Below are 10,682 nucleotides of genomic sequence, written 5' to 3'. Positions count from 1 at the left end.
TTCATGGGCTACAATGTGAAGCATTTGGGCACACTTCTTCGCTGCCTTGGCTGGTTATCGGTGACTTTAATGAGATTATGAGCATGTCGGAGAAGGAAGGTGGGAGTTCTAGACCAAGGAGACAACTTGCAAATTTTGTAGAAACAATAAACTTGTGTGGTTTGTGTGACATTGGCTTCGTGGGACCAAGATTTACGTGGACTTATGTGACGAGGGATGGAAGGCAGATCCGAGAAAGGCTTGACCGTGCCTTAGCAACTGTTGAATGGGTGAACTTGTTCCCAAGAGCAAAACTTCACCACCTCACCAACTCGGCATCAGACCACGCTCCTTTGTTGTTGCGGCTAGAGAGAAGGGTCAGTAAAAGGAAGATGAAGAAATTATTCAGATTTGAATCAATGTGGCTCAAAGAACCGCAATGTGAAGAAATTGTACAAAATGCTTGGAGTGATGGTGTTCTTGCTCAGTCGGACTTCCCATTAGTCTCATGTACAAATCAATGTAGGATGCAGCTGGAAGCATGGAATAAAAACGTGTTTGGACACGTTGGGAGGAAAATAAATGAACTACAAAAACATTTGGAGTGGTTGGAGTTGCAACAGGCCTCTCCCGGAAACATACAAGATATGAGGGACACAAGATTGGAGTTAAACAAATGGCATGAAAAGGAAGATGCAATGTGGTACCAGCGCTCAAGGATCAATTGGTTTCGAGATGGGGATAGAAATACAAGATATTTTCATGCTAAGGCTTCGGCTAGACTAAAAAAGAATCAGATTGATGGGATGCTTGATGCACAGGAGATATGGCAAGACGATGAAAGGAAGGTGGGTGAAATAGTGGAGGAGTACTACACGGCCCTCTTTAAAACAAGCCATCCAAAAGAGTTCAATGAAATGTTACAAGCCATACAGCCAAAGGTGACCCCACAAATGAATCAAATGCTGGACAAAGCTTTTACCGCCAGTGAAGTACATGCGGCTTTGAAGCAGATGCACCCATTAAAAGCTCCAGGCCCTGATGGTATGCCCCTTTATTTTATCAGAAATTCTGGCCTATAGTAGGTGATGTAGTTACTAAAACTATTCTTGATTTCCTTAATCATGGTTTGTTTCCTCCTAATTTTAACGAGACTCATATTGTACTAATCCCAAAAGTCAAGGAACCCAAAAGGGTGACTGATTTTCGTCCTATTAGCCTATGTAATGTGGTTTTCAGGATAACATCCAAGGTGATTGCAAACAGATTAAAAAAGATCCTGCCGTCCATTATTAGTGACACCCAAAGTGCTTTTGTGCACGGAAGGCTGATCACTGATAATGTCCTTGTAGCATTTGAGACCATGCACCACATTAATGGGAGGAAAGGAGGAAAAAAGGGTGAAATGGCGTTGAAGCTGGATATGAGCAAGGCATATGATAGAGTGGAGTGGCTATGTCTGGAAAATATTATGGCAAAGCTGGGTTTTGGGGAGAAATTGAGGAGCTTGATCATGAAATGTGTTACTTCAGTTTCCTATTCAGTAAAAATTAATGGAAACCAGGAGGCAAGATCATCCCATCTAGGGGAATACGGCAAGGAGACCCATTATCCCCATACTTGTTCTTATTGTGTGCTGAGGGACTCTCAGCATTAATAAAAAAGTCAGTGGATAAGGGTGACATGGAAGGGGTAACAGTTTGTAGGGGTGCTCCTCGCCTATCACACCTCTTCTTTGCAGACGATAGTATTATTTTCTGTAAAGCTACAATTGAAGAATGTAATACCATACAAAGAATTTTAGGGGTGTATGAACAAGCTTCGGGTCAACAATTGAATCGAACGAAAACGGCTTTGTTCTTTAGCAAGAACACTCCTGATGATATTAAAGAAGAAATAAAGAATAGATTTGGGGCTCAAGTGATTCGGCAACATGAGAAGTACTTGGGTTTGCCATCCTTAGTGGGGAAAAATAAGAGAAATACTTTCAACGATATTAAGGATAAACTTAGCAAAAAGTTAGCAGGTTGGAAAGAGAAACTCCTTTCAAAAGCAGGTAAGGAAGTGTTGATCAAGGCTGTAGCCCAAGCTATACCAACGTACACTATGAGTTGCTTTAAAATACCTGATTCTCTCTGTGATGAGTTGACTAGTATGATCCGGAATTTTTGGTGGGGTCAGAAAGGTGATGAGAGAAAAATGTCTTGGCTTAGTTGGGATAAAATGTGTGAGACCAAGGCCAATGGAGGTATGGGGTTTCGACAACTAAAACAATTTAACCTGGCTCTTCTTGCTAAACAAGGGTGGAGACTTCAAGTAATGCATGATTCTTTAGCCTATCGTCTTTTCAAGGCGAGATATTTTCCCCACACAGATTTTGTTAATGCAACAATAGGAAATCACCCATCCTTTGCTTGGAGGAGTATAATGGCTGCTCAACACTTGGTGCAGCAAGGCATCCGTTGGAATGTGGGAAATGGGGAATCTATCCGGGTATGGGGTGATAAATGGTTGCCATATTCTTCTACGTTCAAGGTGGTGTCCCCTAAGTTGTTCATGCACGCTGATCTACGGGTAAGTGAGCTGATTTCCCATGATCCTGTGGGGTGGAAAATGCAAGTTATTGACACTCTTTTCTTCCCCATGAGGCAGAAAATATCAAAAGCATTCCTTTGAGCACTCATCTACCACCGGATAAGCTTATATGGGCTGCGACAACTAATGGTATATTTAGTGTTCGTAGTGCATACAGGCTAGCGATGGAGAATTCTCAAGCTGCAAATGTTGGTTCCAGCTCTAATGGCAGGGGACTTCGAAGCTTCTGGAGACGCATTTGGAGGATACCAGTCCCTCATAAAGTACGGCACTTTACTTGGAGAGCATGCCGAGAGATCTTGCCTACGAAATGAACTTGAAGAGGAGAAAGGTGGTGGACGTTGATAGCTGTGAGGAATGTAATGATGGCTTGGAAAGCTCGGGTCACCTGTTTTGGAGCTGCCAGAGAGCCAGACAGGTTTGGCAATGCACCAAACTCTGTTTTGCGTTTGAACCGTCGGCCATCCATTCTTTCTTCGATCTGGTATGGCACCTGATGATGAGAGAGGAGTATGATGAGGAAAAGGTGGCCACGGTGGTCACTATAGCATGGTCGATATGGGCAAACCGAAATGAAGTGCGCCATGGTGGGACAAAGAAGACGGCAGAGGCTTTGGTCAAATGGAGTGCGCAATACCTGGCAGAATACAGGAGTGCGAATACCTCAACGGAACCGGTACGGAGAAGCCAAGAGGTGAGATGGTCTCCTCCACCAACGGCAAGCTACAAAATAAACGTGGATGGAGCGGTGTTCAAAACACAAAACTCAGCAGGGGCTGGAGTCATTATCCGAGATGAACAGGGACTGGTGATCGCAGCTCTTAGCCAGAAAATAAATGCACCGTTGGGAGCTTTGGAGGCGGAGGCAAAGGCAGTTGAGATAGCTCTCCAGTTTGCAAGGACGTAGGTGTGTATGATTTCATTTTGGAAGGAGATTCATTGCTAATTTATAATGCTCTGTGTGGTCTTTCGCCCCACCCTCTTCGGTGGCATCAGTTATTTCTGGTGCAATTGCTCTTTGTGGGCTGTTTCGTCAGGTTGAATTTTCTCACATTCGTAGACAGGGTAATACACCAGCTCATTTATTGGCAAAACATGCTTTAGGCATTGTCGATTATATAGCATGGATGGAAGAGACGCCTTGCTTCTTAATGCAAGCTCTTACCAATGATGTAACTTTTTCTATTTGAGTGGAAATAAGATTGCAATTTTCCTATCAAAAAAAAAAAAAAAAAAAAATTTTTAGACATGGTTTTAGGTAATGTTAATATGAGGAATAAGACATGGTACCGGTGCGGTAACAGTGCAATTTTGTCATGCTATGAGTTGGTTCGAGAAATGAAATCAATCTATCCCTTGGAAAGTTGTGTGTACCTTAAACTTCATGAGTGCTTGGTTTTGAAATAGAAAGAAAGGGACTTTGCTATTTGTTTCCATGTTATAGTTGTTACTTTTTTTTTTTTTTATAGGTAATATAGTTGTTACTTGTTGGAAACACCTACGCTTTTATGAGTTTCAAGAGTTTGAGCCTGTAATTAATTTTTATAACAGTTGATAATCAATTTTTATGTGAGATAGTTAACATCTAGAAATTTTGCTGCAGGCTGTTCTGATGACCTGTTCTACATCTTGAGATTGCTGTACTAATTGTTCCATATATAATTCCATCTCATTTGTTAGTGGTCTAAAGATACAAGTAAAAGAAGAAAAGAATTTTGATGGATTAACAAAATAACATATGATATTAGTGCTAGGAAAGGAAAAATGTGTTATCACTATTCGCCATGCACCGTTCAAGCAAGTGTAATTGTTTTTGCCTCTCTTCTAATTCACATCGTTTGGGAAAGTGAAAAATTCTAAAGGCGATATTAGAAAAATTAAACTAAATGTCTATTTTTTTATTAAAAAACAAAAGGACCAAATTAAAAGTTTTAAAAATTTATTAAAATTAAAGAACTAAAATAAAATAAAATTAAAAAATACAAATTTTGAAACATTTATAAATTAAAAAGGTTGCATTTTTAATTAGAAATGCTATTTCCACAACTTAACCACAATAAATTCTTGATTCTCAAAATTAAATAAATGATATTTTTTTATTAAGAAACAAAGGACTAAATTATAATTTTAAAACATATTAAAATTAAAGAACTAAAAATAAAATAAAATTTAAAATACAAATTTGGAAACATATTATAATTAAAAAAGTTGTGATTTTTGATTGAAAAACGCTATTTCTATAACATAACACAAATAATTCTTGATTCTCCAAAAAAAAAAAAACCACAATAAATTATAGGTAAAATTATTACAATATTATCAATCTAATCTAAATAAATTTTGTGGACTTAGCATTACATTTTTATTTTAAACAAAATTCCTTATCAAATTTTAAGACAAAATCTCTTTTCAAAAAAAAAAAAAAAAAAAAAAGACAAAAACTCAACAACGGGAAAGCGTCCAAAGTAACGGAACTGGAGTGGTCACAGTTCAGTCCTCTATAACTGATTCTAAAGGAAACCCATCCCGAATAAAAAGAATCAAATTTGACCCGACCCGACCCGACCCGTAATTTCGTCCAACTATAAAGCGCAAAAAAAAAAAAAAAAAAAAAACACACTACATCCACCTCAATCGTTTTAGCGTCGAAACTCCAAAACCCTGATTCTTCTCACACAGCTCATCCGCCACAATGGAAGAAGTCTGCGAAGGCAAAGACTTCTCCTTCCCTAAACGCGAGGAGGAAATCCTCCGCCTCTGGACGGAGATCAAGGCCTTCGAGACTCAGCTCGAACGGACCAAAGACTCGCCGGAGTACGTTTCTACGAGGTCCGCCGTTCGCCACCGGACTCCCTCACTACGGCCACATCCTCGCTGGCACCATCAAGGACATCGTCACCCGGTACCAGTCCATGAATGGCTTCCACGTCACTCGCCGCTTCGGCTGGGACTGCCATGGCTTGCCAGTCGAGAACGAGATCGATCGCCGGCTCAATCTCAAGAAACGCGACGACGTTTTGAAGCTAGGGATTGATAAGTACAACGAGGAGTGCCGAAGCATTGTCACCAGGTTTTTCAATTCATTTCTAATTCTTGTTCATGCGTTTTTTATTAGCATATGAAGGCATTTAAATTTTTTATTTTTGAAATAATAATCTGAATGTTTTTTTGTTCATAATGAATTAAAGATTCACTTCAATTATCAAATTAGGTCATAAAGATTAAATTTTCGTGAATTTAGCAACTCACTTTGTTAGCATATGAAGGCATTTAAACAATTTTTTTTATAAAAAAATTAATTTTTTGTTAAAATAGTACTCAGAAATAATAAGATATTTTAAATAATGTACTTATTAAAAAAAGGATATTTTAAATGTTGTATTTTGTGAATTTTTTTAGCTTTAAAAGAACGTTTAAACTTTGTTAACAGATTTGGATAGAAAGATCAAATTGGCTCATTTTAAGGACTGGATTGACAAAAAAGTGAAAAAAGTTTTACTTTAATTATCAAATTAGTTCATAAAGTTGAAATCTTGTCCATTTAGCAGCTCAATTTGTTAGCAAATAAAGGCATTGAATCATTCTTATTTTAATTTTCAAAAAAATACTAAAAAATAATAAGATGTTATATAAATGTTGTTGGTTAATTTTTAATGAAAAAGAATGTCTAAAATTGGCTCATTTTTAGGACTAAATTGACAAACATTGAATTTTGAAGGTATTGATGATGTATTTGGTTTTGGTAGGTATGTGGAGGAGTGGGAGAAGATAGTGTGGAGGACAGGGCGGTGGATCGACTTCAAAAACGGGTACAAGACCATGGACTTGAGCTTCATGGAGAGTGTGTGGTGGGTCTTTGCCCAACTTTATAAAAAAGATCTTGTTTATAAGGGTTTCAAGGTCTGTATTTTTCCCGATCTGTTGATCTTTGAATTTTCTTGTTTCTCTTTTAAAGAATTTGGTAGTTACTAGTGAAACTGTTAACTGTTAAATATGTGCTTCTTCATATTCTAATTTGGGAAATGGCTTTCTTATTGAGTCGACCTATAATGAATTTTTAATGAAATTTTTGGATTTCATTCTGAGGTCCTTTGGATGTGATATGATGGTTTCAATTATTGTTGTTGATGGTTCACTTTAATGGAGCTGGATAGTTTTAGCACTAGGAAGAAGCTGATTTTTTTTCAAAGTTTTGAAGTAGTTATTTAATTTATGCTGGCAGTCAGTGATACTAGAAAGTTATAATGTCTGTGTTGTAATTTCTCATATGCAAATGAGCTGTAGTTCAAATTGGCATCTTCTCTCCTTGTAAGAGAGGGTGCAATTTTCAACTCAAGACCCATTACCCACTTGTGGAAATTATCAACAACTAAGCCTCTGCCACATGTATGTTTTTCTCCATTCTATTTTATTTTATTTTCCACCACATGGATCCTCATCAACCAAGCCTTACTTAAATGACATTTTATTTTTTTCTCTCTACCTATTTTTTTTGTGCCCTCAATTGAGTCAAAATTATTTCTTACTTGTGTGTTAATTGAGTCCTTTGAACATGTCCAACTCATCTCAAGCAACTCTCTATTGCTACATCCGCAAAATTCTCACTACAATTTACAACAAATCCTAAATGGGAAGTTGTTATTGGAGGGTAACAAAGTGATATTAGTGGTAGCCAAGATTAGAACCAGTAACAACTTGTCAGCTAGGATTTCTTGTGAAATGGTTGTGAAAATGTTTTGAATGTAGCATTACTCTTTCATCAATAGGGCTTCTCCCGTCTTTAAGTGATTTCCTCATTCTAAATCCTATTTTTCAATGTATTTTCACTTATCCATCTTAACATTCTCATTTTAGCTGCACTTATTTTTTGAATATTTCTTCCTAACGGCTCAACATTCAGTACCATAGAGTATAGCTGGTCTTATAGCAATCTTCTAAAATTTTCCCTTTAACTTAATAGGTATTTTACTTTACAATCACACAGTATTTTTAATGCTCTTCTCCATTGCATATACCCTACTCTAATCCTATGATTTACATTATCTACAATCTCTCAATCTTTATGAATCATTGATTCTTTATGATCACACAACTATGATTCACTTTATCTACAATCTCTCAATATTTAGGATTATTGATCCAAGATATTGAATGTTCTCCCTCATTCCTAATGTGCTTCTCCACTTCTTATATTGAATCTTTATGAATTGCATATTCTCGGACTAAAAGAGATGTAAATTGAATTTTTATATTATTTTTACGTATAAAAAAAACTTATTATTATTATTGATAAATTACTGATTATACCAAAATCTTAAGTTATCTGAAAATGGTGAATTTAATCATAATAAAAATTCTAACTTTTTTTTCCTCACGTGTGGGCTCAACCCCCACCCCCCTAATATAAGGGGGACCCAACACATGGAATCAACATTTTATATGGGAGGTAGAGTGGAGACAAGTTGAAGCTCGTGACAACTTGTTCTGATATCATGATAAATTACAGATTATCTTTAAAATTCAAGCTTATTAGGAATTTGTGAATTTAATTATTAAACCATAATTCTTATAATTATTATGGTTTTGGGTGATGGTGAGGTTTTAAAATTTTAAAGTGGGTTCAATTTAATTGCTTGGATGTTGTGTTTTTCAGGTCATGCCATACAGCACTGGTTGCAAGACACCTCTATCTAATTTTGAAGCCGGTCAAGAATATAGGGTTTGTGATCTGAAACTTCTGTTTACCATTCATATGTGAGGGTTGGTTGCCGAACTAATAGTCTTTGGCGTTTATTTATAACTTGTTCTTGGTATGATGTAATTTTATTTATACCTTGTTCTGTGATTGCTTAGCCCCTTAGGAGTGAATGTCCTTGGATTATCCGGCAATTGGTTCTCGTGGGTGGGGTTAGTTGTCTGTAGGTTTTACTGACTAGAGGTGATTCCAAAGGACTCTTCTTTACAAAGGTTCCCTACTTTCTTAAAAAAAATAACTTATTCATGATTGGTGGCTGTGCCCAACCAGTCAAATCGGGGGAACTAGGTTCTGGCCACTCTTGTGGTAAACTATCATTTCAGTTTTAAAGCAATTAAATGACTGATTTTTATACAAATTCTTGAACCTTGATTTTATAGATTCAATTATGTAACATTCTAGGAGTGATACAGGATGTCCCTGACCCTGAAATAATGGTGACGTTTCCAGTAATTGGTGATCCACACAAGGCGGCTTTTGTGGCTTGGACGACAACTCCATGGACCCTTCCTAGTAATCTTGCCCTTTGTGTCAATGCCAATTTTGTCTATGTGAAGGTATGTTTAAAATTTTTAGTCAACTTATATGTGAGCTTCTGTGGTAGACTGTTAACACAGCTAGATGGAGTATTATGATATAAAATTTCCAAATTTACCTTTTAAATAAGATGATTATATTGGTTGTTCTTGGATTGGGTTGAAGGACTTATATTGGAAGGATTCTCCATTTTTAACATTTATCCCAGCATAAAAATAAAGTATTCTTGGGTTCTTAAAATTGTGGGATTGAAGGGTGGCTGTTTGAAGCTCTTCCTGTCTTTAACTTTTATTTAAATTATTTAAATTTTTATTTTAATTATGTTTTCATATAGAAGTTGGGGTCCTTGGAGGCTCATGCCTTAAAGTGTCAGGCTTATGTGACTGCATTTGCATTAGATCTTGTTATATCTAAGATATTTGTGTATTTTAAAATAGATATCTGCTATCAAGTAGCAGAACACAGGTTTGAGTCTCCCTACTTTGCAAATTTGGAATTTTATTTACCCAAAAAAAAAAAGAAAAGATATATGGTGTTTATCAAGTTAATTGATATTTCCTAAATAAATAGATTGCTGAGCAGTATGTTTACTGATTATGTTTAAAGATTGTAAAGATTGCCACTCATTTTCTTGGCACATATTTGCTGGTTTTTGTTTGTGGCTGTATTTAACATTGTTGCTGTATAACTGTATAATGGTATATGTTTCATGTCATATATATATATATATATAGCCTACAATATGTGGGAGTGTTCTATTATATGTTATTTTGGTATCTAATTTGAGGTGGAAAAGAATACCAGGTTCGCAACAAGTACTCTGGAAAAGTATATGTGGTTGCTGAATCTCGTTTGTCAGCACTTCCTAGTGAGAAACCCAAACCAAATGTTGCTAATGGATCCATTGATGACTCCAAAAAGCCCAATCCGAAGACCAAGGGATCTTCAACTGGTAAAACTGGAGATGCTTTGGATCATTTTGAAGTGTTGGAGAAAGTCTCAGGGGCTTCATTGGTGGGATTGAAGTGAGCACTACTGTTACTCTTTTTGCTTAATTACTATTTGTCATCAGATTACTTCCAGATGATTACTACTGTTTTTGTGAATTCCTTTTTAGTAAAATATGATTATGGGGTTTTGGGGGTACTGAAACTTGAAGGTTGTGTACTGCAGGTATGAACCACTTTTTGATTATTTTAAGGAGTACTCTGACTCTGCATTTAAAGTTATTGCGGACAATTATGTCACTGATGACAGTGGTACTGGAATTGTGCATTGTGCGCCTGCATTTGGTGAAGATGATTATCGTGTGTGCATTGAAAATCAAGTGATAATCAAGGTCTTCTTTTTTATTTATTTTTTAATTAAAGATGCACATAATGCTACATACTTGAGGTTTTGAAAATTTTGATTTAGTACCTTTAGATGAGCTTGTTTGTATGTTTTGTGTGGTCATGCTTCTGACATTGTAGAAAAAATGGTCTTAATGTTTGGAGTTCTTACATTTTGGGTTTGACCTTTCTGTTGAAATTATTATGTTCTTTAACATTAGTTCCTGTATTTTTGGTGGTTTTTGTTATGTAATTCTATTCCACTTTTATGTTATTTTGTTTGAACATTTTTGTTTCACATTTTATTCCACTACATCTTTTGTTCCCTCTCCTTTTCCTTCCTAAACGCCTCCACTTTAGAATTGTCTAGTCATTGGACGTTTTCCATACATGGTGGTCGTCTTTATTATCCTTTTTATTTTTTTATTTTTTTTTTATAAAAAACAATGTGTGTATCAAGTATGTTATATCGTGTATATTAAATG

At 36.2% G+C, this 10,682-nt stretch overlaps 1 protein-coding gene across 1 annotated transcript; it reads left to right on the top strand.

The window, feature by feature from the left end:
- The first annotated feature begins 5,196 nt into the window (after window positions 1–5,196).
- On the top strand, window positions 5,197–10,283 carry LOC136069597 (isoleucine--tRNA ligase, cytoplasmic-like). The gene is made up of 6 exons (XM_065778302.1): window positions 5,197–5,644; window positions 6,321–6,474; window positions 8,228–8,293; window positions 8,743–8,886; window positions 9,671–9,891; window positions 10,040–10,283. Exons 1-6 carry the CDS (start codon window positions 5,487–5,489, stop codon window positions 10,266–10,268), a joined length of 972 nt encoding a protein of 323 aa, XP_065634374.1. The 5' UTR covers window positions 5,197–5,486; the 3' UTR covers window positions 10,269–10,283.
- The last annotated feature ends 399 nt before the right edge of the window (window positions 10,284–10,682 follow it).

The sequence above is a fragment of the Quercus suber genome, unplaced genomic scaffold (genome assembly GCF_002906115.3).
Source record: "Quercus suber isolate HL8 unplaced genomic scaffold, Cork oak 2.0 scaffold_179, whole genome shotgun sequence".
NCBI lineage: Eukaryota > Viridiplantae > Streptophyta > Magnoliopsida > Fagales > Fagaceae > Quercus > Quercus suber.
The sequence above is the reverse complement of the archived record's forward strand: the minus strand, read 5'-3'. Positions and strand labels throughout refer to the sequence as shown.

What these genes read in the sequence shown, in the direction of transcription:
- LOC136069597 (XM_065778302.1), top strand. Translation starts at nt 5,487, where the DNA reads ATGAATGGCTTCCACGTCACTCGCCGCTTCGGCTGGGACTGCCATGGC. An exon ending in TTGTTTATAAGGGTTTCAAG is followed by an intron (nt 6,475 to 8,227) that starts GTCTGTATTTTT and finishes TGTGTTTTTCAG; the next exon opens with GTCATGCCATACAGCACTGG. An exon ending in GCTTCATTGGTGGGATTGAA is followed by an intron (nt 9,892 to 10,039) that starts GTGAGCACTACT and finishes TGTGTACTGCAG; the next exon opens with GTATGAACCACTTTTTGATT.